This window comes from Protopterus annectens, chromosome 12.part0 (assembly GCF_019279795.1).
Source record: "Protopterus annectens isolate FY-2018-M chromosome 12.part0, PAN1.0, whole genome shotgun sequence".
Classification (NCBI taxonomy): domain Eukaryota; kingdom Metazoa; phylum Chordata; order Ceratodontiformes; family Protopteridae; genus Protopterus; species Protopterus annectens.
Window position 1 is genome coordinate 399,272,097 of NC_056746.1, and position 27,580 is coordinate 399,299,676.

Below are 27,580 nucleotides of genomic sequence, written 5' to 3' on the forward strand. Positions count from 1 at the left end.
ATAAAACTGAAAATGGTGAACCACATACTTTCCCAGGGCAAGCAAACACTTGCCCCAAACTACACTAAAACACAATGTACTATCTGATACCCACCCCCCCAACTCTATATACCAACTCCGGGATTGCACTACAGGTGGGGAAGGTCCTATTTCTCCATGTTGGGCAGGTGTTTACTTCCCCTGGGAAAAACTATGTGTTTCGACATTTTCAGTTTCGTTATTTTGGTCTTGGCAAAATAACGTTCGGCTTTTTGGGCTTTTGGCCATCTGAAGTAGACCCATATATCTATATTTCTGTCTCTTTTTATATATACATATATATATATATATATATATATATATATATATATATATGTGTGTGTGTGTGTGTGTGTGTGTGTATATATATATATATATATATATATATATATATATATATATATATATATATATATATATATATATAGAGAGAGAGAGTACATTAACATATACACGCATACAGGAAGAGAGGCAGACAAGGGAGTAGGAGCACAGGGTATAGCCATCCTCTCATGGAGGATATGTAGCTTGGATGTCTGTTAAGCAAAAAATACTCACTCTTGTTATTTCTTGACAAAAGTGCAATTTTTTTTAAACATTTTCAAGGTAAGTTACATACTATTAAACATTGAAAAGAATCTGGGGCTAGTAAACCTTCTAAAAGCATGTATCTACTAAGGCTTTAAATGTCTGAAAAAATAGAAATATAAGCTGATAGTTGAGTAACACATGTCTGATATTGTGTGTGTATTGTAATGAATGTCTACTAGATGACATCAATATACATTGTTACCTTGACTGAGTAATTTTATTTTTCTGTAGATTGCAACATTCTTAAATAATTTTGAAATTGAACTCATGCAAAACCATACTCTCATAATCTCATTCATTCTTTTTCCTTGTGTAGCTACATGTTTGTGTGCAGTATGAAGTGCTTGAAGGAGCAGAACTAGCCATAGAAGTGCTGAATGGGCTGGAGGTAGAAGGCGTTCCCATAAAGGTGAGACATATCCTTGCATTCTGTTTTGCACGGTATGCTCTACATTTGTCTGCAAATAAAGAGTAAAAGCTAACAAAAAGATATGTGAAAACACACACATAGCAGTGCTTCATGAATGCATTTGGAACCATCCTTAAACATGATTAATTTGTACATTTCATGGCACTTAATGTTTAAATTAGTGCATTTCTTTTCTTAAGCACTTAGTCCTATGTGCCCTTTTCATGTATATATAGTTTTTCTGTATTTAGTTTCTTAGCCCCAGCCAGTCTCAAATGTGTGTTCGTACATTTGGTTCTAATAAATTGTTTCAAAACCCTGTCAGTGAGCTCTTTTCTCCCTGATATTCCATTTAAGATTTTTTTTGGCTTCTCCAAGTTAATTCATATAGTTCTGTGACTGTTCTAGACCTCATTTTCAACTGAAGCTGTATCAGGGTCCGTACCGTGGTGGGTCAGCACCTGTCTTCCTGGTCAGCTGGAAGTATTCCCCTGCATTGCTTTGGATTTTGAAACTGCAGGATGATTTGTTTGTTGTTATTGGTCCTGTTTTGATATATAACAACTATGACAGTTGACCTTCTCAACCATCATTTAAGAGTTAGGTTTGTAATAGTTATCACAGCCCCAGAATTCAGACCAGTTTTTATTCGACTTTTTCCTTTGTGGCCAAGGTTCTGGTAGGCAAAGTCTGTTCTTGTACCTAGGTCAGCAGAACTGCAAACAGAATAAAACTGCTTAGATGTTCTTCATTCCACATTGCTGCAGTCCTAACTATTGGGTAGTCCGCTGTCCAGTCGGCCCGAATACCAAAGTATGTCGGTCAGGGCGCATTAGACTGACGTCAGAACGTCAGGGTACTAATGCGCATGACCGACATCATATCCTCAGTCTTTTTTGCCGCATGGTCCGATGCAGAAGCAATTTTGCGAGTGCAGGTTGGCGTTCTGAAAGTTTCTGAAGCCAGAGTTTCAGACCGAATCAAATTTTTCTTGCCTCAGTATTTAACCGGATGTCAGAAAAGTGAATAACTGTATTTCTTGTGGGAAACAGATACCTCATAGGGATTACCATACTTTGTGTATACCTTGTTTAGGGCCTGAGCTTGTGCTAGATTTAACAAACGCACTATTAAGAGAAGGTTAGACTGTGCCACGTTAGTGTTTGGGAAGCGATTATAAAATGCCGCCGGATGCTAAACAGCAAAGTCCCAGAAGTGGAGCCGGACGTTTTGCCAGCTGTTTCTCTCGAGTCTCAGGGAGAGACTTTACTGTTACACGATGTATCCTCTCAGGAAGTAGGGCAGGCTGACGCCGCTTCTCAGGTGGCTGTTCTTTCTGTTTCCAAGGCTTGAGAGGCAGGCCAAGTTTTGCTTCAGTGGGGGTTTCTCCTAGTGCTTCAGGGTCTTTGCCTAAGAAACATATGCTTAAAATGGCAGAGGATTTGATTACTATGATAAGGGGTTCTATGCCCCCTCCTGATAAGAGGCCTAGGGTGGAACCTGAGTTTGAGAGTTTTGAGCAATGCTCGGAGGCTTCTGAGTCTTCGGCTGAAGACTTGCAGGAGTACCCACCTTATTCTGATTCTGATGTGGATGATTCTACTCCTTCAGCTTCTCCTCCTGAGGATTTTTCATTTTCAGAGACTCTGCATTCCATGAGGGAGCATTTTAAATGGGAAGGTCAAGATTTCTCTGATTCCAGGAAAAGGCTTAGGGAATTCTTGTTTTACCCCAGCATAGGCCTTTAGCTATACCTCCTGTTTTGAATGTGGTGGAAGATGCAGAGGCTTCCCTGAATCCTGATTCTTTGCCTCCTGCCCCAGTTAAACCGGATAGGTATTATAGGGTGCCTGAAGCTCATAAGTATCTTTTTAAGAGTCCTAGGGCAGACCCGGAAACTGTTTCTCAGGGGCCTAAAGGTGTGAAGGCCTCAGTTGTTAAAAATCCTGTCCCTCCTGATAAAGAGGCAAGGGCTTTGGATAGATGGGGAAAGAAAGTGTATACTTCTTCCACTTTAGCCATGAGGGCGTTGAATTGTCAGTTTCACATGTTAAAATATCAGAATTATCTTCTTTCACAGTTGAAATCTAAGGTGGATGCTCTGGCGGAAGGTATTGAGTGTAAAGAGTTGCAGGATTTAGTTCATGTGTCTGAACAGGTGGGTAAACATTCCTTGCAATGTGGTTTTGATGCTGTGCAGGCCTCCTCAGGGTGGCTGCCACTGGTTCTGTTCTTCGAGGCACGCCTGGTTGAGAGATCAGAATTTAGCTGAGCATGTTAAGACACGGATTTTGGATGCTCCTTTGCAGTCTGATGTGTTGTTTGGTTCGCCTGTAGAAGCAGTTTTGAAGAAAATGGAGGACAAGGCTAAGTCTATGCAAACTGTTAAAGATTTTTGCAGGTGCAGCCTCCAAGTTTAGTAGAAATTGGCCTGCTAAGGGATGGACTTATCCTGCTTATGATTCCCAGTCTAGGGGTAGGTCTAGACGTGGTAGGGGCAGAGCTCAGGGTTCTTTTAGGCCTAGGACAGGGAGTTCCCCTGCTCAGACTTCTGGTGAGGGCAGGGGTCAGTCCTTTCGTAAGCAGACCCAATGACCTGCCTTTTCAGCTGCCAGTTCATTCTCGCCTGGCAGCACCGTTGGGAGGAAAACTGTCTCTTTTCAAAGAAAATTGGGAGTTAATTACCCAAGGCAGATGGGTTCTGGATATCATTCACCACGGTTACAGGTTTTATTTCCATACCTTGCCTCCTTTCAAAGGCATGCCAGACATTCCTCCTCTACAAAGACAAGAGGCTCACAAGCAAATTTCTCTGTTACTCCAAATAGGGGCCATTCAGCCGGTTCCTGTGCCAGAAAGGGGCCTAGGATTTTATTCTCGCCTGTTCCTAGTACCGAAGAAGGGGAACACGTGGAGACCAATTTTGGATTTATCTATCCTCAACACTTATCTGGACATTCCCAAGTTCAAAATGTTGACGTTACAACAGCTTTTACCTCTGCTGGGCAAAGATCACTGGATGGTAACTTTAGATCTCAAGGAAGCTTACCTTCATGTGCCTATAAGACTAAGTTGCAGAAAGTATCTGCTGGAAATTCTCATTATCAGTTCTCATTGCCCTTTGGCTTATCTACTGAGAGTATTCACAAAGGTTCTGGCTCCAGTGATAGCTTACTTCAGGCTAAAAGGAATTCAAATCTATCCTTACTTGGACGATTGCCTGATTCTGGCTCAAGAAAAGGAAGACCTTCTACAGCATTTGGAATATGTCATAGCAGTGCTAAGATGCCTAGGGTATTCTGTGAACGAAATAAAGTCCAGTCTAGTACCCTCTCAAGACATGTGCTTTCTGGGTGTGAGACTGAATACAGCAGCCCAGATGGCCTTTTTAACCCCGGACAAACAAAAGAATCTTTCCAGTTACTTCCATCAACTATCTCTTCAGTCCGGGCTGACTGCAAGGACAGTCCTTCAAGCCTTAGGGTTCATGGCATCTTTTCTGGTGCTTCCCAATGCCAAACTGCATATGAGGAAGCTACAATGGTATCTCAAAATGTATGGACACAGCACTGCCAGGATTTGGACACTGTCATTCAAATAATACCTTGCATTCAAAAGGAATTTTTGTGGTGGGCTCAGGAATGTCACCTAAACAAGGGACTCTCTGTGACCCGGCCAGAGGCGAGTCAGATTCTAACGACAGATGCCTCAGACATTGCTTGGGGAGCTCATCTAAATGGAAAGTGGATACAAGACAAGTGGCCTGCCAGACTACAGCATCTACATATCAACATGAAGGAGATGTTAGCAGTCCAGTTTGCATTAATGGCTTTCAAGGAGTTACTTCTTCCAGGGCAGGTGTTGATTCTAACAGACAACACAACTGTCATGTGGTACATCAACAAACAAGGGGAACACATTCTTACCCATTGTGCAGGCAAGCAATGATTTTATGGGAGACAGCTTGCAACTAACTCTTCAGGCAAGGTTTCTGCCGGAGCACAGAACTCCTTAGCAGATGTGTTAAGCAGACAAATCATGGATCCCGAAACTGGATCTTCATGTATTTCAAAAGTTGACAGTGTCCTGGGGAACTCCAGACATAGATCTGTTCGCTTCTCCACTAAACCACCAGCTGCCAAAGTTTTGCACAAAGAGGTTTCATCACACAGCTTGGAAAGTGGATGCTCTTTCTTTCAGTTGGAAAAATCTTCATGTGTATCGTTTCCACCTCTGCCTCTTCTTCCAAAGGTGCTTCTAAAGGTCAGACAAGACAAGCCAAGGATGATTTTAATAGCTCCAGATTGGCCTCGGCAGCACTGGTATCCATTACTGAGGAGTCTGGTAAAGAAGCCTCCATGGCCTTTACCCTTGATTCCACACCTGTTGTCTCAGAGAGACGGTCACCTGCTCAATGTCAAGCTTCACTCTCTTCATCTAACAGCCTGGCATATTCTGTTTTGAAAGACAGCAGGTCTCAACTTCCTCAACAAGTTTTAAATGTGATTATGGAAGCCAGGAGACCTAGTACAAAATGGAAGAGATTTTTATTTTGGAGTGCAGCAAACAATTTGGAGATTTCTGAGCCAAATTTGAGTGTGGCTCTTCAATATCTTACTGAGTTATTGGACAAAGGTTTGTTCTTCCATTAAGATTCATGCTGCAGCAATTTCAGCTCACTATGATTGTGACCCACCGCTGTTTTCGCATCCTTTGTTCAAGCAATTTCTTAGAGAGAATATAAGACCCCCACGTGGAGCTCCTACTCCTGCTTGGGATCTCAATTTTGTGTTGGAGAAACTTACTCTACAACCTTTTGAGCCTCGGCTACTACTGAATTGAAATACTTGTCATGGAAGACTGCTTTTTGTTGGCCATTACTTCTGCAAGAAGGGTTTCTGAGTTGCAGGCCCTTATGGCAGTGGAGCCTTTTGATTTTTCATAAGGATAGAGTATCTTTACGTACTAATCCTTCCTTTATGCCTAAGGTGGTTTCTAGTGTGGCTTTAAACCAAACTATTCATTTGCCTACTTTTTATGCAGATCCCCAAAATAAAGGGAAAAGATTTTGCACACTTTAGATGTATACAGGCAATGCTATTATTTGAGCAGGACTAAGGATTTTAGGCAGTCTCAGCAGTTGTTTGTTTCTTTTGCTTTGAGTTCTCAGGGCAAGCCTGTGTCAAAACAAACTATTTCTAGATGGATTGGGTGTTGCATTACATTTTGTTATTCCCATCATGGCAAGGAGATTCCAGCTGGGATTAGGCCTCATTCCACTAGGGCTACTGCCACTTCAACAGCATTTCTGAGGGGTGGCAACTAAGGATATTTTGGGCAGCTACTTGGAGTTCAGTGCATACTTTCTCTAAGCATTATCACCTTCCTCTCTACTCTAAGTCTAGGGCTGGTTTTGCCACAGCTATTTTGCAAGGCATGTTGTCAGTTCCTGCTTCCTTATGATTTGCCAGCCTCCCTTACCTCTGCTTTGGGATTCGACTGCAGCAATGTGGAATGAAGAACATAGTACAGTTTTGTACCTACCATAAATGTAGATGTTCGAGGATCCACATTGCTGCAGTCCAATCCCTCCTTCCCTCTGTGTTTAGGGGTGGTTGTGTAGGTGAGGTTATATTCTGCTAACTTTGTATATTTTGTATATATATTTTGGTGCAGGTATGCTGGGGGGTTTTGGTTTTTGGCCTTATCTTTCAGGGTCTTCTGACATCTGGGGCAAGAAAAGACTGAGGATATGGACTACCCAATAGTTAGGACTGCAGCAATGTGGATCCTCGAACATCTACATTTATGGTAGGTACAAAACTGTACTTTTCTGATAAACCACTATTTAATGCTTTATGATGAATTAGAAGTATCTAGTTTAGGCTGCTAAATATTTTTTTCTGTTGTTTTCCTTATCATTTTGATATTGCTGTCCTCAACATAACTTTTATAGGTATCAAAATATTTTCATGAAGAGTAATTTTTCTACATCTTTTCCCTTCCTTTGCCCTACCACCCATCAAGCCTCCTTCAGCGGACTTGAACCCATTTGTTCCCAAGAGGGCAGGTGCCATCTGCAGAGGTTGTCATCCCAGCAGACATCAGGGATTTTGCATACCCTCCAGTATACTGACAGCTGGGACATCATATATAGAATCCTAACTGCCCTCCTGTGTCAGTACTTGTCTTGGGCAAGTACTGACACAAGAGAAGAGTCAGTATTTTGTGCATTTGTGCTTCTTCACACTTGCAGGCAATGGCTACCATTACTGTCATGGGTGGCTCATCTATGTCCAATCTAGTCCAGACACCCACTCAAGACTCACCTCCACCCACCAGTGAAAGGTCTCTCTCTTCCAGACCTGTGGGCATGGCTGCGCTATGGCCACAGACTACCTCTCTTGGGATGGGGGGTGCCCATAACCTCCTGCCTTTTTCCATCAAGTAGTTGAGCTGTAATTGAACTTTGGCTGCCTGGGCTGTATTCGGGACTTTATTGCTGTTCACCACTAAAGCAGGCTGTCTAATTTATTGCAGCTTCAGACTGCTACCCAGTCATATGTCATGCATAAGAAGCTCTGTTCTACATGACTGATGTAGGTGCTTTTAAGTCATTTTTCATGAGTTATACCCTTAGCCAAGTCAGAGTAAACTTTGAATAGGTTCCATACCACTATTGTAACAGGAGAAAGGAGGTAAGTCAGACAGTTAGCCAGCAAATTATAGACTAAGAAGTAAACATTGACAGCTGCAGTGGATTTCCAGGACACTAGCTATGTGTCGTTTGCAGGAAGGATGGCACTTTCCCTTAGATTGGCTCACTGTTTGGTCCACCTTAGAATCTTGAATATTCTAGCCACTCCAAAGCTAATGATCTAGGTGGCTGAACAAAGTTCATCCACATCTTGATGGTATAGTCGCAAAGAGGAAATTTACACTTGAGAGCTGCAGGACGCAAGGAGACGAGACTTGCATAGCGAGTACATTCTAGAGATTTATTGGAGCCGCAAGACATTCCTGCTGAGGAAGATGCATGAAGTAGGACTTTGTAGCCCTCACCCTTTACTAGGTTGCCTGAGAGTACTGTTCTTTAAACAGAGTCCAAGTTATAAGCAGTTCAGGTCATCTTCTTTATCCACAGATTTGTATCTTGTCATGTTGAGTAACTTATTCACATTAGATTCTGATACTTATCTGAAATTATTGTCTAAAGAGAAGCTTATCTGTCAAGGTCAAGACAAAAATGCTTAATAATCTCTGATTCTCTCTGTTTATAAAATCACATTCCTGGTTCCCATTACATCATTCTTCACACTTCCCAGGCTAACAGAAACTACATTTACATTCTTAACATCTCCTTGTGTTATCTTGCAGCTGGTCAGGAAGCAGAGCAATAAAAATACATTTGCATGTTTAACTCTAGCATTTTAACTCTTGGTTAAAACAATAGAAAGAATGTCTTCATCTAGATGGGCTGGAGCTGACTTTAGATCAAAAGGTCACAACATGTTTTACTTGGTCAGCTTTCTGCCAGCAGAGTGCAATGTTACATTTTTTTCAGTTCCACATCTAACAGCAGTTTTTTTCCATTTAAGACGACAAGCCTGTGCCTTGCATTAATATTTACAAATGATAGAATTATCTATAAAATTCTGTCTGGCTAGGCTGGCAGCCTTCACAGAGCACATCATGTGTATGCTCCAAATCTGGCCACGAGTAAGCAGCTGAGATCTGTATTAGTAAAGCTGCAAACCTACTAGCAAAAAGAGTTGATCCTGACAAAATTGTGGCAGAAGGGAGAGAGAGTAGTTTGTGGAAAATAATTATTCACTGTGCACCATGCAAAAGAGAAACAGATGTTGTCCATTAATCATGGAATGTTGAGATGCAGGTGTGCAATTCAAGCTACTGTATCCAGCTGGCTTCAGAATATTTTTTTCCTGGACTATTAAAGTCAATTTTTGATGCAGCACAAGCTAAGGAGGAAATACAAAAGTTTGTCCAACAGAGAGAGAGCCATCGAGCAGAAGGGGACTTTTCTTCTCATTCTTCTGATTATAAAGCATACAGAGAGACTGTGCCAGTGAAACCTTTCCATTGTTCCAAAGTAAAATGCTTGAGAGACTGAGGAAATGCATAGGAGTTGAACAGAAGAATTTGGAGTACCTTCGAATTGAACCAGAATCTGGAGTTGGAAGATGAGGATGAACAGGAAGAAGACTAGCAACATGGAAATTATTGAATAAATGTGAGACTGAGAACTATCACATGCATTTATAAAATTAGAAAAAGTGGAAAGAGTGGACTTTTGTTGACTTTGTTAAACTAATGGGGAGCTGAAAAACATTGCCTCACTTCGTGTCATTAATGTTTGAAGGACATAAAGGGGAGGAAGAGGAGAATGCAAAAGGCAACTCTAAGTAAAACAATTTCTGTTCTTAACAGTATTTCTATAAAACTTTTCACAGTGTAACTTGCATGTTTTATAGCAAAGTATATTTAGTTCTTGTATTGAATAAAGTTACTAAAGTAAACTTTTTTCTTTTTCTTTTAGTTATTAAGAAATGCAGATATTACAGTGCAGAAAGAGAAAAAAGCTAGACAAAAGCATGTTTAAGTTGGGCTGTAATCTTGGGATGTTGAGGTGGAGGATAGAATGGGGTGCAAAATTATACAAATCATAATATATGTAGAGATGCTATACTTTCTCTTACTTTTTGTAGGTGAATATCTGGATTGTCTTAATCCAAGACAAATTTTAAGTGGAAACAAGTAAATAGGAAAACTCTGATTATAATGTAATAAGTGTTTTAGCTTGTCTTTCAGGTTGAAGCAGAGGACTGCATTTTTTCTGGTATGTGAAAACAAGCTGATAACAGAGAAATAAAAGCCAAAACACTGGTTTCTTCAATGCTAAAAGTTTGCTGATGATAAGAAAAAAAAACTGAATAAAGGATTAACCTGCCAAAAAATTAGTGAATGCATGTATCAGAAAAGCTAGAAATAAATATTTAAAAAATGCCATATATAATAGGTGAGAATAATAATTTCTTAGCCTAATGGATACACTTTCCATATTATCTTGGAATTTGAATGGTCTCACAGGTATAGACAAAAAGAAGAGAATATTTAATTATGTTAAGAAATGCAAATTGCAATTAGCAATGCTACAGGAGACACAATTGGAAAGAACTGATCATGTGAATCTGATGAAACGATTTCAGGATGGATATTCAGCAGAATAATGTGGCCAAAGAAAAGAATACTTAGTATTAATTGCTAGAGGAGCTCCAGTAGTGATAGAAGAAGAAAAAAAAAGATGAAAAATTTGTGGTAGGAATAGGCTACTGGCAAGGGATGAGGATTGTGTTGCCATGTAGTTATATCCTACCTATGACTGCTATTTTGAAGTTTACAAATATTGAAAGAAATCATCAGCTTTCAACAGGGAATGTTACTTGTAGGTGAGAACTAGAATTTGATTTGCAACAATGAGAATGTATCTGGGGGGGGGACTAGTAGTATATAGTAGTAGTAATGTAACAAAAGAGGGTAGATTTCTGAAGAAATTTGAAAATATTTGGTTTGGAAAACGTGAATTCAGTAAAAAGAAATCTGGGAGAATTTACATATTATTCCGCAAGGTACAATAACTGGGCAAGACTAGAATGAAATTATATTTCAACTCAGAATGCTAAAGAGAAAATAATGAAGTATCTGGATAACATACATGATTTTAGAAAGGTTCCTCTTTAACAACCATTTTTAGGATGGTAACTCCAGAGCACAAAAACGTTTGGTACGACGTAGGCAACAGAAAGTGGAAAGGGTCATTGCCAAACTTAAGGAGACTATAATATGAAAAATAACCACAGATCCTGTAGAGGTATTAGAGATATTTTGGAAATTGTATGACAATTTGTATAAAGCAGAGAAGTGGGGAAATCAAGAAAAAACACAAATGGAAATATTTGTGGAAGATTTAAATATGCCAAGGTTAGAGCTAGAGGAGGCTCAACAGATAAGATGGGAGGAGATGAGATAAAAATGGTGATGTATTGCCAATTTACAGGAAAGTCGCCAGCAATAGATGGTATTCATGTGGAAGCTTGGAAGCTAGGGTGAGAAGAATGTGAAAGATCTGGAAGGTTTTTGTTTAACCATATTTTAAAAGTATGGGAGGCACCAACATTCTGGAAAAAAGCTATGGTGGTTGTAATGCCTAAAGATGTTAAAGATCTATCAGGTCCAGCTTCAGATAGATAAATTTGAATTTTTAAACTATGATTATAAAGTGTTTGTCTTTAATGGCTAAAAGATTGGCAAGGGTGATGCCAAAATGGATAGATCTAGATCAGTTTGGTTTTGTGATAGATATAGATCAGTTTGGTTTTGTGGAAGGGAGACAAATATTTGAGAGCAGTAGTAGAACAATGATGATCCAGAGGGAAGCATAATGTAAGTAAATACTGCTGCTGTTGGTGGATGTAGAAAAAGCATTCAACAGAGTAAGATGGGATTTTATGAGGAGGGCAGTGGAAGCATTTGCATTTCCTGATACCATAATAAGGTTAATTAGAAGGATATATGAGTGATCAGATGCAAAAATCAAAGTACAAGAATATAATTGGTGTTCAAAAAATGTTGGCTCTGTTTGTAGCTATGTCATACCTGATGAAACCAAAAAAGGATATGTCAGTTTTGTGGAACATGAGACAGTTCCGGGTTTTTTCATGTTATAAAATTAATGAAGATAAAATAAAGGCTATAGCTATAAACTATCTACCTATACATAATTGGTTCTGCAATACTGATATTTATGGGGACATGATAAAATGAAGTACTTAGGAGTATGAATTAACAATGATTCTGTTATGGCAGGATATTTGGGAAGAGACTAAAAATACAAAACAAAAACTGAGAAGATGGAAGCTCTTGCCTATGGATATGGATTGCAAGATAGAAGCAGTAAAAACTTTTTTTCCAGTATCTTTATTTGCAGTTTGAAACTTTACATAACAATTGAGAATCTGTCAATTATAAATCGATAATAAAAGAAAATATAAAAACAAGACAGGATATAACACATAAGAACTATAAGAAAAACAATATACAGTAGTGCTAAGTGCCAACAGAAGCAGTAAAATCGTTTTAGTCTAATTTTATACACAGGTCAGGATTATTTTGATCAACCAGAGGAGAAGTTGTGGCTAGTAGTAAATAAAGATTGAAGGAGTTTATCTGGGAGGAAAAGAGGACAAGAGTCAAGTGAGATAAGTTGATAACACCCAATAGAACAAGGAGGTTTAGGATTACCTGATTTCAAGGTATATTTTAGGGCTACACAGTTAAGAATCTTACACATAATGCAAGCAGAAAGCTACAATTCAGTGTGGAAAGGGATGATGATGAAGCAGGGAAGTAATTCAAGAAATAAGGAAAGATTGTGATTTTGAGTGCAGATCCTTGAGAATAACAGTCATACAGTATATTCTATTAATAAAGTTGCAGAAAGTATGATAAGAACTAATCCAGCATGGGAATGGAGAGAGGAGATATTGCCAATGGGGATAACTGCAGTTAGGGGTACAGAGAATATCAAGATGGGGCTGGAATTTACTGGATGAAGTTGGGAAAGGAACCAAGATGTTGGGAACAAATAATTAGAGAGGAAAAGGTATTAAAATGGTTAGAAATCAAAAAGATATTTGGATTGCAGGCTAGTGATTGCCTCCCCTATCAGGGATTGATTTCAGAGTATAGACAAAGAGAAAGAGAAGGCAATCCTAAATGAAAGACATGCACTGGTTGAGTATATAATTGAATCTAGAACAAAAGCTACTGTTAAAAAAGAGATAATTAGTAAGACATGTAAAATATTGCACAGTAACTATAGGAATCAATCAGAGGAAGTCAGAAAAGATTGGGAAGAAAGTTTTAAATAGTTTCACAAAGAAACAATGGGAGGTTGTATGTATGGCTCCCAAATATGGATCAAAATCGTGAAGATTTAAGATTTTTGTCTGGAAGTGTGTGCATAGATACTTTTATACTCCAATCATACTCCAAAGTATTTTTTCCTCGGGTAGATGGCAAATGTTAGGGGTGTAATGGGGAAGTAAGAGGTACCTGGGAGCATATGGTCTCAGTGTGCAATGAATTGGCAGACTTTAAAAATTCCCTACAGAGGAGTACTCTGTCAGAAATACTGGGTGAGCAGATGAGTGTAACTAAGGAAATTTTTTTTGTATTTTTTTTTTTGAGCTGTGGTACAGGATCTTAAATGCCTAAACACAGCAAGGCCTTGTTAAGTTTAATTCTAGTGGCTGACAAACAAGCAATTACTAGAAAATGGAAATCAAGGTCTAAACCAGCTGTATATGAAGTAGTGAATATTGTAACAGAGATAAAAGAACAGAGTGGGATCTTCAGAAAAAGGTTGGAGTAAATTACATTACAAAAAAATGGAAATTGTTGGAACAATACATGCAGAAATGTTTTGGAGGATGAATAAGGTTGGAGGCAGAAACTGAATAATTTATGTAATGTCGGCAAAACAGCAGAAAACAGCAACAGTAAACTGAAGCACGACTTGTATCCCCATTCAGTAAAATAAAATCATTTATTTTCAAGTAGGTAAGCGCTTTCACCACATAATGTGGCTTCATCAGACCATTTACAAGTAAAAGTGCATAAACTGCCAAACATTTTCATTTATACATAACACCTCCCCCTAATTAAATTCATATGTTTGTTGTAGCAAATCAGTTCAGCACAAAACGCCCCCTAGTTGCTTGACATCATAAACAGACTAAAACAGCAACAAATTAACTATTTAGTTGCTGATACATAATCAGAATTTATCACATAATAAAACTGTATGCACACTCGACTTTAAAATATATGCATATCTCATCCTTAGCAGCATAAATTATATTGTGCATCTATAGATCAACTAGCTATCTAGTTGCTTTTGTTATATATAGATCGTCACACAATAATAAATTTATACCATCATAACATAACATTTCCTACTTGGTATAACTGATTATAAGGTCAAGTACTCGCTCGACTCCAGACCCCAAATCATTCAAATCGGTACATCATTACTTACACATTCGTGGGTCAAGTCATATTGCACACATTTAAATATCCCTCCAATTCTATCCTGTGGTGTAGCTAGGTCCTTTCAAATGAAAGATATAATACCATCAAACATGTTATAACATAATCATTCAGCTTACAACTCTTGTATGCTGTCAAAGATCAATCACAAAGTGATTTCTGTTTTGCATCATTCAAATAAACAGCTTACTGTACCTTCTTTAACATAGATGAATGATGAGCCTATTTATCTATACATCCATACTAGGTTCCAGAATGCAGTTAAATATACACTTATCCAGTTTACTTTTGCAATAAACCCCCTTTTTTAGCATGAATGCTGTTAAGCACTCACTCTACTGTTTACTTCACAATAGCTAGTTGATCTATAGATGTACAACATAATTTATGCTGCTAAGGATGAGATATGCATATATTTTAAAGTGAAGTGTGCATACAATTTTATTATGTGATGAATTTTGAGTATTATAATGTGGATTTTATTTATGTATCAGCAACTAAATAGTTAATTTGTTGCTGTTTTAATCTGTTTATGATGTCAAGCAACTGGGGGCGTTTTGTGCTGAATTGATTTGCTACAACAAAATTTGAATTTAATTAGGGGAAGGTGTCATGTATAAATGGAAATGTTTGGCAGTTTATACACTTTTACTTGTAAATGGTCTGATGAAGCCACATTATGTGGTGAAAGCGCTTACCTACTTGAAAATAAATTTGATTTTAGTTTACTGAATGGTGATATAAGACATGCTTCAGTTTACCGTTGCTGTTTTCTGCTGTTTTGCCTACATTTTACAACGGGGACAGTTTGCCTACTGGGGAACATTCTTTCTTGAATTTATGTAATGTTGTTTTGATTATATGATACAGAACAATGTCTGTGATGTATAATCTTGCTAATGTTTGATTACTTTTATATAAATGTAAATTTGCCTCTGTCACAATTGATAATTTACTACAGGTGTTTTTAAAAAAATGATCAGCAGACACACTGATTTACAGTTCTTGAATGCAATTCTATTTTCATGAGATTAAATCTGTAAGCTGTATATGTAATGTTTAAGTGTTGACTTCTGGTCATTGTTGTGATTTCATTGTTTCAGTTGTTATATATCCAGAATTAAAACTGATTTTAGGCAAAGAATACTCTGTAAAGAAAACTAACGGATGAAATATTGGTTGTAGTGAATGAGAGCTTCAGCCTATAATGCCAATTTCCATGAAAATTTCAGTGATCTGATGTAGTCATTTTCAATTGTTCCTCAACCAGTGGGTTTGGATCCGACTCAACCTCTTTCTAAAGATTCTAGGATCCGCATCTTAGGTTCATGGGTTCTGATTTGAGTATACTGTGCCCTTTTAGATGTGAAACCCTTCGTCCCCAATGTCTTCTGGGAGTTGCATCCCAGCCACTCTTGAGCTCCTCCCTTACCTGTAATGCCCCTGACCACTGCAACACCTCAGATCTCATTTGCCTCTCTTCAAGACAGTCAGAATTGTGACTTCTGTAGCTCCATTGGGGTTGTGAGTGATTATATTCTTCTTAAATCAGAATATTTTTCTCCCTTTCTACTCTGTTTAACTTGTATAGGTATACATATATATATATATATATATATATATATATATATATATATATATATATATATATATATACATACATACATATATATACCCTCCTTACCCATATTTTGCATAACTTTTTGGTAATTAGTTTTTAAATTCTCTCAAGTTTCTCTTTCTCCTGTACACTTAACTACCATTGTTGATGTTTTTCCTTCTTTTCTTTCTTTAGCTATATAAAAAAGTCTGATTTAACTTTGTTCAGGTATGACTGATAAACCAACTGGATTCAAAAAATTCACTTCCTATGGACATAAGATTCCTAATTCTGATGTCCACAGGGAGTGCGTTTATTGATCAAACCCAACACATATGGATTCCCTATGTACTGTTTGTGCAGCCTTCAATCAAAGGGCTATTAGTGATCAGAAGAATAAGCTTATTTTAAAAGGGCCCCTCCCCACTTCAGCTTCCTCCACAGGTACTTCTTCAGGGGCTCATACTCCCACTAAAAAAATCCAAGGAGACAAGGGAGCACAGTAAGCCATATCTTACCTGGACTCCTCCACAGACTTCATCTTCAGAACCTCTTAAAAAGGTTCCAAAACTGTCGGTTCCAAAGTCTTCAGATCCAAAACAGTTTACCTCTATGTCACCTCAAATCCATGTTCCCAGATTCTCCCCAGAACTGGTGTCTCTGATGTTAAGGTCACTCTTTCTGCAGGAATCTCCCAGAAAGCTCTCTAGACTACCCTCCACATCCTCTTCCATTAGTTCATCTCATATTCTCTCTGAAGTGGATAGGATGATGAAATTCCTCAGGTCACAGATGCAGATGTGTGGTTTTGCCAGCTTCATCCCCCCACCAGATCCATGAGCCGCCAACCTGATTTTCTTCCCGTTGTTACGCCTTCTCAGATCTGACCACCCATTTCTGAGTCCACGAATCCTAAGACACATCAGAGCTGACAGTTCTTTCCACTTCGATTCCCTCTACCTCCCTGACCTGTTCAGCTCCTACACTGTTGGAGCAAAACAGCTCTCAGAACTCAGGCATCAGCATCTGGTCCGAGGGGTTGACTTTGACTCTGAAGTTTTCAGAGCTGCTTCCCCTTGGAGCCTCGGCATTTGATAGCCTGGCTTCGATTCCCCCTCAGAGCAAGAGATCTGTGAGACTCAGGAGCTGTCTGCTCTGAGAGTTTTTGCTCCGGAGGGTTTGCCCTTGGTTTCTCTGGGTCCCTCTGCTTCGAGGTGGTGGAGAAGATTTCCTCCCAGCTGAGAATAGCATTGAGTCTCCCGTACTCTGATCTGTATCCTGCTCCTTCTCTGGATCTTGAGTCTGAGCCTTCACATCCTCTACATCAGGGACTGCGAACCCAGAAGAGCTTCTGAACAGGTCCACCTATGGAGCTCCCTGTCTCTTCCAATACCTCCCTGGAACATCCCACTGAGGAGATTCCTCATAAGGGAATGTGTAAGAGGAGGCACTTGGATTCCTGTCAGGAATCTTTCACAGAAGACACAGACTCTGATGATGGGGAAGGTTCTCCTAGATCTCCATTGGAAGATGTTTCATTTGGAAACATCCTAGAGATCCTTCGCTAGAAAACTGCTTGGTCTACCCAAACCCTTCCCAGGAGGAATTGGTGTTTTTAGAAGCCTTCGGGTGTAGCCCATCTATGTCTTGGGTTACCCCCTGGTGGATGACCTTTAACAGATCTTGTCTCCCACAAGGCATGAAAGGAACCAGACTCTGCGGAACCTTTTCCAAAACAACCGGATAAAATACAGTATGAGACCTAGGGTAGTTCAGATAATCAAACATACAATTGAACAGGATAAAAACTTCTAAAATCTTCTTTTTTTTCTGCATGCAGGAATATAATTTTCAATCATTCAGAGATTCCATTGAGCAATAAAGAATATTTTTCACACACGAACTGGCTACAAGCTCAAGAAACTTGCTCAAGCAAATACTTATAATGTTTACATATTTAGACTTTATGATTTTTCCTACCAGAAAACTTTGGAAGGCCAGTTCTGATAATTGACGTTTCTGATCATCAATGTTTGGATAATCGACTGTCTGTTGTACTTAGTGCCTGACAGCACTGGATGAACGAAATTCCCATAGATGCCATAGTTGTTATGGTAGCCATGAAGAAGGATCTAGCTGAACAGATCTCCACTGTCCATCTCCATAACAAGGAGTCTAGGGTTTTGTACAGATTTGGGAAGCAGGTCTATGGATCAGCAACTTTAACATTGTGATCTCTCAATTACCTGATGCACTTCACCAGATTACAGAGGCACTTAAAGTAACTCTCTAATTTTGCCCCAGGGCCCATGTCTGCAGAGGAACAGAAAATCTTTTCCTCGAGAATGGCCACCATACAGTCCATCTTAAATGTGTCCATGAGGTTAATCTCGCACAACGCAAAGGGTACCTCAAGGGCGGCTGGTTCAAGCATAGCCATAAGGAGACATGCCTGAATGCAGTTATGCAACGTTGCGGAACCTTTCAAGGCGTGATTCATCAATGCCGTCATTGATGGATTGTCATTGTTTGGACCAACAGTGAAAGAGACTCTCTCCCAGAGTGAACAGGATGGAATGACCTTGTCTGCTATTGGAATTCACTTTTCTACCCCACAGCGACCCTTTTCTAGGAACCAGCATGGTGGTAAGAAAATGTGGTTCAAGAAGTCTCAAAGTCCTTTCCAGGAGTCACACACACAATTTTTCCTCGGAGGCAGAGAGGGAAACAATTATAATGGTAGACACTACCTGCGTGGTAGAGGGGGTCCACAGAATAAAGGATCTCAAAATTCTTTCTCAGACAGGTCCTTCCAGTGCTCCTGTAAGGTTGCCCGACTGTCCCTCTTTGGATGCAGTTGAGGGGTACCCATCCTTGCACCAAAATGAGTGGCTAGCCATCTCAGATTATCTTTTGGTGCAGAAGGTCATATCCAGAGAATACTTCTTTCCCTTTTTACAACTTCCAGAGAAACCAAAGAAGATTCTCCCCAATGTTCCACCCAAACAGAGTGAGTTAGCAGCTAAAGAAATCGCAATATTGTTCAACAAAAGAGTCATCCAGAAGGTCAACCAGACCAAACAGGATCCAGAATTTACTCAAGGTTCTTTTTAGTGCCAAAAAAGACAGGGGACCTGAGGCCAGTAATGGACCTAACTTACCTAAACCAGTTTGTGAAGATCTCCAAATTCTGGATTTTCACAGTCCAGTCAATTCTACCCCTTCTTCAGAAGGATGACTGGATGTGCTCACTTGACCTTCACGATGCATACTATCACATCAAAGTGAACAGATGCTCACAAAATATCTCAGCCTCCATCAGTCATTACCAGTTCAGAGTCCTGCCCTTTGGTCTCACCACAGCCCCCACGGTGTTCATCAAATGTATGGCAGTGATAGCAGCTCACCTGAGACTGCTTGGATCCAGAGTTTCTCTATTTAGACGACTGCACCAACCAGGCATCTACTAATACAAGCCAGAGATTTTTGTTCCATCTAGCAGCTGCACTGGGAATCACCATCAGCATGCAAAAGTCTTATATGCAACCAGTTCAAGTGATAGGTTTCATAGGAGCCCATTTGGACATAGTAATCTATCTTTCCTGCGTCAGAACAGAATTCTTACATTGAGAACACATCAGGCAGGTCCCTGCCATTCCACCCCCTCAGCCAAATTGATTCTCAAAGCATTAGGTTAGATGGCTGCCACTATAACTTTGATTCCCACAACTTGCTTACACGTGAGAATCCTCCAATGGACTCTAGCTGTGCAATGGTCTTTTCATCCCTATCCCTTGAGTCATCCCATAAAATTGTCTTCAGTGTGCAGAAATTCTCTTCTTTGTTGGGTCCACCCCAAAGAAATCTATTGAGGGCAACCCTTACTTCCTTCCCCCAGCACCACTTTGACCACGTACACCTCTCAGTTGGGGGGGGCATTTCTTGGGGCATGTGGTTGATAGAAGAGACCAATCTGCATATCAGCATCCTAGAGATGAGAGCAATGCTTCTAGCATTGCAGACGTTTCAGAGCTTTCTCCCTCTAGGGACTATTGCAATACAAACAGACAACATGTTAGTAGTCTGGTACATCAACAACTTGGGGGAACCAGATCTTATCCCCTTTGTCGAGAAGTAATGAGGGTTTGACAGTGGGTGATCTCTTCCAGTCCCCTCCTTACAGCAACACACATACCTGGGAAGTCCAACATTCTAGCAGACACTCTCAACAGGACCATCCTTCATGAGTGGTCTCTCAGTCAGTGGCAAACATGATCTTCCACATGTGGGTTCTACCTTGCTGTGACCTATTTGCATCCCCCCTCCAACAACAAATGCAGCAGGTTCTTTGCCTGATCCCTCCTCAGGGACAGCCACCAAGAGATGCTGTAGTTCATGCTTGGCCCTCCAGTCTCCGTTAGGCTTATCCTCCCCTACCTCTTATCCCCAAATTCCTTCAGAAAGCACAATGATTGAAGAGCAGAATGATCCTCATTATTCCCTTTTTACCTCGACAGGTGTGGTTCTCCTTTCTTTGGTCTCACCTAGTATGTCCTCCTTGGACGCTGGATCCCATTCCAAACCTCCTGTCTTATCCATCAGGACAGATTCACCCAGATCTTGTAGGCCTTAAACTGACCACATAATTTCCTCAATTCCAATGATGGCTTTCCTCTCCAATTTGAAAAAGTTTATCTTCCCATAAAGCTACTACTAGAAAAATCTACAAGAGTAAATGGAAAAGTTTCACTATTTGGGCTGATCAGAAACAATTAGATCCCTCCACTGCTCCAATCCCAGCAGTACTGGACTTTCTCGCCTCAGTTTTCCAGGAAGGAGCAAAGTTCTGTACTATTAAAGTTCATTTGGCAGCCATCTCCAACTACCATATATAGGGGGATAGTGCTTCCTCTTTAGTATCATCTAAATTGTGTAAAGCATTCCTTAAAGGTACCCTCTTACTTAGACCTCCAATAAAGGACCCCACTCCACCTTGGGATCTCAGCATGGTGTTACAAGCCTTAGTACATTCCCCTTTTAAGCCATCTGCCAAGTGGATCTCAAATTTCTTTCTTGGAAAACTGTGTTTTTGGTAGCTATAACCTCAGCCAGACAAGTATTGGAACTACAAGCACTATCTTCCAAACCACCGTGTTTGATTTTTCCCAAAGATAGAGTTACCTTACACACAAATCCTTCTTTTTTTGCCAAACTTGCCTCTGAAAATAATATCAGTCAGGTTATCAGTTTTAACAGTTTTCTTCCCTAAAATTGAAAATAGAGGAGAATACACCCTTCATCATCTTCTTGATGTACATAGACAATTGTGTTTTTACCTGGACAGAACAAAAGCATTCAGAAAATCTGATCAACTATTTGTTTCCTTTTCTAAATTAAGAATGGGAAGGCTAGTCTCCAAGACTATCCTGGTCAAGTGGATAACATACCTTTCAAAGAGTAGATGTAGGAAATGCAATTTCATTACCTTGACAATTGAAGGTACATTCAACCAGGTCAATGTCTACTTCAGCAGCTTTTTGGTCTGGAGCCTGTATTGATGATTGTCCAGCTGCCTCTTGGTCATATACTAATACTGTGATGGTCCCTTCTCAGGGCAAGTAATCAAGGAGACTCGATCCTCACCATTAACACCAGTAAGGTACGGCCACTAGGAACAAAAATGGATACACACACTATTTTCAGATGCAGCTATCTGCACCAAGCACAGTTTTCCTTAAGGGTACACAAGGAGCACACTCCAGACCCGGGGCTGGCGACGCTGTCTCTCTCCAGGCCCCAGACAAGACTCTACACTGACCGCTGTGTGTCCCTGCTCCAAGTAGCTGACACACACACACACACACACACACACACACACACACACACACACACACACACCTACCTGGGAAAGGTCAGCACAGATTTACCAGCTCTGCCCCATCTGTCCAGACTATAAGGTAATTATGCTGCAACCAGTCAGCTACTCTAAGGCTCTTAAAAGGGTTCCCAATTATACTGAGTAAAATTAATACTAATACAAACAGTAGAGTTTGACCAATGTAGCAAGGCTTTCAGTAGCAGCCACAGTGTCACTTAAGTAAGTGTAAGTACTCTTAAGATGTTAAAAATATTCTCTAAAAGACCAACCACAATGAAAGGTATAGAAATATTTATTAATAAATAAAACAGAAAACATGAGAATACTGAATATCTAGTCACAGTAAACAGAGTTTCAATTACAGGAGATATAAAAAGTAACACAGTTGGATAGAGTCACACAGATGCAGAAAAACAATACTTAACTAATCTCACTATATTTTCCTGACTGACTAAAGAATTACTGTTCCCTAGTTAAGTTACTTAGTACAGCTAGGCAAGATGATGAGTGTTGAGTTGCTTACTACAGCAAGGTAAGATGAGGTGTGTGGTTGTGTGAGATATCTGTGAGAGATCTTTCCTGTCAGGTTCCAAAAACAAATTGCTGCTGCAAGAGTCCCGTCATATCCGTCACTAATATCTAAAAAATAATTTCAGTGCTGGTTATAGAATTATGTCACATCTGGTCACTTGAGTCTGGTACAGTACATACACAGAGCTTTGCTAAGGTCTGTTGCAGCATCTGAAAGCTATAAAACAATTTCAAAAACTTCCACCCTTTTGGGGTAGCAATTAGTTCATCCCTAAGGACAATACAGTAAGATTCCTAGTCCTGGTTTTCCCAGACATTTTTGTCTCTGGCTGCAGTCAGACGTGTAAGATAAAATCTAAGCTTTATGGCTTGAACCAACCCATTTAATTTTCAACCTATTTTTCAAAATTAGCTGGAATGAGATTAACGTCTTCCCTTCCAGAATTCTCTGTTAAAACATATACATTTAATCAGTTATAATAATACTGTCTGACAAATATGTATAACTCTTTTCTATCAAGCAGGACCCACTATCGATGAATTTTTAATGCAAGCAACATTACAAATACATTTTTAACACAAGCATCTGGACAAAGCAGTGCGATAGTCAAATGACATAAAATTCTTTACAAAGCTCCAGCTAGCTATGCTGGCATATGTTACACATGCACTGCCCTACTCTCCCATCTGGAGATTTTTAGTCTAGAGCCTCTATTGATGGTATTTGTGTAGCTGCCTGTTGGTCAAATACTCGTACCTTAATTGTGCATTACAAATTAAATATTTCCAGGAATAGAACAATCTTTGGTTCCACTGTGCTCCTGAACAACATCCTTCCATTAGGGACACCTAAGTTTACTGTAGCTGGTTGAGGAATGAATGAAAATGACAACATCAGATAAAGAAGTTATGTACTCACCATAACATTCCATCTGTGTTGTCCATTTTCATTTTTCCTCAACCCCCCCCCCTTCCCCTGCCCTTCTGTTTGGGAGAGACCTAAAGGAAATGTTGTTAGGAACCATAGTTCCTGTTCGAGCGCCTGATCTTTCAGCTATCACTTTCTTGTCATAGTATTGTATTATATGTATGTAATATATGTAAGAGCAGCAAACTTGATCTGAGGTGGTGTGATCAAGGGCAATATGGGTAAGGGAGGAGCTCGAGATTTGAATCCTAGAACCATTAGAAAGTGGCTGAGTCAGATCCGAACTTATTGGTTGAGGAAGAATGAAAATGGACAACACAGATATTATGGTGCGTACATAACTTCTTTTTTTCCAGTGCTCAGACAGTCCAAATATATTATTTTCAGTAGTTTTTTCTTTGAAAAGTGGTATATGAATGCCCATGATTATTTGGAAAACAAAAAAAAGCATGAAAGAGCTTTTGTTTAACTTATCCAAATGAGTTGAAGTCAAATATATGCTGTCTTTTCTGGAGCTGACTTACCTGATACATTTCAGTTGAAAAACTACTAGGTGGTCATTGAAATAGTGCACACATCCCTACAAACTAAACCTTCTATTTTTTCATGACAGCACTCTATACTAATCACATTTTAAACCTTTCAGGAGAATGATATGGCATTAATAAGTGAGTGGTCACTTTTCTTCCAAAGCAAACAACTCTGAAGATTTGTTTTTATTGGTATTACTGGAGTTGCCTCACAGCAAGAGGTTCTCCCGTTCAATTCTCGGCTAGAGTGTGGGGAGTGCCTTCTGTGTGGAGTCTGCATGTCCTCCCAGCGGTTGGGTGAGCGTTCGAAAGACATGCGCAAATGAGAATGCCTTTGAAGGTTGAATGTCGAGCTGACACCTCGGCGTTTGTGAAAATCTACTGCCAATCATTAGCGGACAGGAGTTCTGCTGTGGCAACCCCTAACCGGGAAAAGCCGAAAGACAACAACTGGAGAAGTGGAAGATCATGTGACCTTCAGTTCAATCAATGAAGAATGAAAAAGCTTAAGGCTCTGCCTTATACAAGAGACCGCTTACAGAGGAAGGCATGAAGCAGAAGTAATTTTGTGAGAAACCACAAAGAGCCAGACTCCCCTTCAAAGTCACCACCAGAAGCAGAAAAACAGAAAAGTGTATGCTTCAATCACTGTAGGGTTTCTTTTCATTCATTCACGATACACCCCCAGTAGTATAATTACACTGATAGTAATATACACATAGTCTGCTGTTTCAATTAAGTAGCATTAACTGACTTTTCATAGTGAACATAAAATCATCATAGACATCATTGCTGCAGTATGAAGCCTTATGCATGCAGTTTAGGTGAAGGCATATTTCTCCCCTTCTGGTCTGACTTTCGTAACTCTAGAAGGCATCTCAGCAGGCTAAGCTTTGCTTGATGCACAGCTAAAATTAAAAAGCAGCTCACACCATTGTTCATTTCTGTTTTTACTACAGGAAACAATTGGTCATCTGTCAGTCTCTTCAAGTTGATTCCCAGAGAATGCTGAGTACCTGTTTTGGGAGCACTTCTGTTCTTTGATCATTATATTATATTTTATAGTGTGTGAGTTCTATTTTGGGTTGTTGAAATTTGGAATGGAAAACTGCAAAATTTTCAAGATCCACAACATCCACGGAAAAGCTAATAGTTGTGTATGTGGAAGAGCACATTTAATGAAAGGATTTTCATTCATGGTGTGTTCTTTTTAGGTGAGAAACAGCAGATTCATTTTGTGATTATTTAATAGCTTAAAAAAAATTTTGTTTCATACTGAGTGTTTGAAAATGTACCTCGACTAAACAGCATTTAAGGACTTTATGCAGGCAGGTCATACTTGAGGAGAACCCTCCACCAATGACCTTAAACCTGGAAATCTTATAAAAATGAACTAGCCAAAAAAGCTGATAATCAGAATGATCACAGACAGGGAGCAGGAGTGTCTGTTGTCCTACCAGTCCAGATCAGGCCTGTGAATGACATCATGTAAGGTTCAGTTTTGTGTACTCTAGTCCACTGAGTTGCTTCTTTTAGATCTTCTCCTTTCCACCAGATCGCTCTGGAGATAGACAATGGAATTGCGCTATCTCCCGCTGTACAGGTCTCAGAGGATGTTTTTGGGATGTCTAAGCCCAATGCCAGTCCACAGACACTTGCAATGGATGTGTGCCCCTCCAAAATTTCCAATATTTCCTCAAGGTATACAAAACGTTAGGCATGTCTTCCATTATAAGTGAAGATGGCCAACATCTAGGCCATTTTGATCAGTTTACTGGGCAAATTGCACAGACACACAGACACTCACTCGAGCTCGATTGTCTCCAGTCAGGTAAGCCAGAGATCTGAGTCATGTATGCCAGCCTTATGGTTGCTGGCCCAAATTGCCTTGGATTATTATAAAGTTTGTAGAAGAGTGTGTGGTGGCCTGGCAGACTATAACCTCCCCACAGTTCATAACCTCCATACTGGGAGCTCTTTCACCTTCAGACAGAAGGAGAGAATCACCCCTTCTAAAATCTTTGGACTTTGACTTGAATGAGAGAACTTAGCCTTTTCTTGTGGGTTTATTGGTAAGTACTAGGCTTGCCACCTTTGCGGGCCATTTAAAGGATAACCAGTTTCCCTTTTGGTGTTCAAAATAACCTATACCATTTGGTTATAGATTGGCATTACCCATCCCATGATCAATAATTATATATTACCCCTGAAGAGAACAACTAGGATCGGGTCTACTTCACAAGCACAAAAACCCACAATACCGAATACAAGAAGGCCGAGACGAAAACTCTGAAATGTCTTTTCAACAAATGACGACATAGCCGACAACTTACCAACAGTAAGTAACCACTTGGCCAAAAACTGCCAGAAAATACACCGGACGACCTCCAACCTATCCATGTGGGGGGCTGTATCTTCCCCCCAACTAAATATACTGGGATCACACTGCAGTGGGAAAAAGGGTAAAGTCCCCTTGTTGGCCAGCTGGTACTTACCGTTGGTATTGTGGGTTTCATTGCTTATGAAGTAGACCCCTAAGATCATACCATAGGTAATTTGAGGACACCCATGCATGGGAAAAAGTATTTAGGAGCTGCTTGTGTCCATTGGAAGTACTGGGGGCAGTCCTGGGGTACATTTTCTGTTTTCCATCCATAGAGCTAAATATGGATTGGGATGAACTTATGTTTTATGTGGATGAGGAGTCTGTTACACAGCAGTAGTATCCTGTGTAAGATGTGCCTGTCCCTCCAAACTGTTCTGTTGATATTGCTGAACTGGCTTAGATCTATAGACCAACTATTTCTGATGCCATCTGACTTACTGATGTTCAGTAAATCCATCAGTAATGGGTCGTAGGATGCCTTGCATGCCAGACACAGGTTGCCTCTTAGGAGTCTGTGGGATCTAAGTATAGTGACAGGGCTTTGAAGTCAGTCCATGTAGGACATGTATCCTTTTAGTAAGGTATGTCTGTGGGCATTACAGTTGCATGTGTCTGGACAGATACATGCCAAAGGGGGCATTATATTCACGGACTGGCCTAATGAGGTCAAAGTAAAGGGGAACAATGACAATACCTAAGATCTCAGCACAGTGTCTTTGTTTATAAACTGTGAAATATAGAAGGACTTTTTACAACAATAGACACATGTTGGTGAAAAGTTAGGTCACTGTCCACATAAATTCCCAAATCCTGAACAAATGGGTCAACTCTTAGAGGTGTTATTGTTAATGTGATAGTTCTGTAGGTGTGATGACTTCCCAAAGGATACAATAATCCATTTTCTGGTATTTAGTTAAAGGCCGTGATTTTGGCACCAGTTATTTAATTGAGACAAATATTCCTGCAGGATGGCTAAGTCATTTGGGGATTCTGTGACTGCTCATTGCTTGCAGTCATCTGAAAACTTAGTCAGCCAGAACACTTTGTTATTGGCTTTTACTTCAGAAAAGTAAATGCCAAACAGGAGAGGTCCCAGCACAGAACCATGGGGACTCCACTGTTGACTGGCTCTTTTGTGGAGGTAATTTTCCCTATTTTGATTGTCTGTGTCATGTCTGTGAGCCAGTTGACAGTCCAGCGGGTGAGATAGGGTTTTATTCCCAGTTTATTTATCCTTTCAACTATGCTTGAGTGACAAATTTTGTCAAAAGCTTTGGCCGGATTAAGGTATGTACTATTTTGCCTTCGTCCATTGCTTTGATGACCTTTTCAAAAAGTCCACCAGGTTGAGTAAGCCCTACCCTTTTTAGTAGTCTCATCATTTCTTATAGTCCCTGCCATAGCCACTCATTCATCCTTCTATACTTCCTTCAACTACTCCATGGCAACGATTAATAAATTCTCCCAACAGCCAGTATATGACTCCTATCATTCCTCTTCTCATCTGTCATCATCATGCCTTCAAGTGATGCATATCATCCTTGCCCCCCCCCAGATTTTTCCTTCATTTTTACCTCAGCA

The 27,580-nt window shown here is 39.9% G+C and overlaps 1 protein-coding gene across 1 annotated transcript in view; it reads left to right on the plus strand.

Moving 5' to 3' along the window:
* The window catches only part of REXO5 (RNA exonuclease 5), a 1,525,618-nt gene that overhangs the window by 1,256,501 nt on the left and 241,537 nt on the right, over positions 1-27,580 (plus strand). Inside the window, exon 16 of the mRNA XM_044089498.1 lies at positions 926-1,018. Coding sequence (XP_043945433.1) covers positions 926-1,018 — 93 coding nt within the window. The remainder of the gene's footprint in view (positions 1-925; positions 1,019-27,580) is intronic.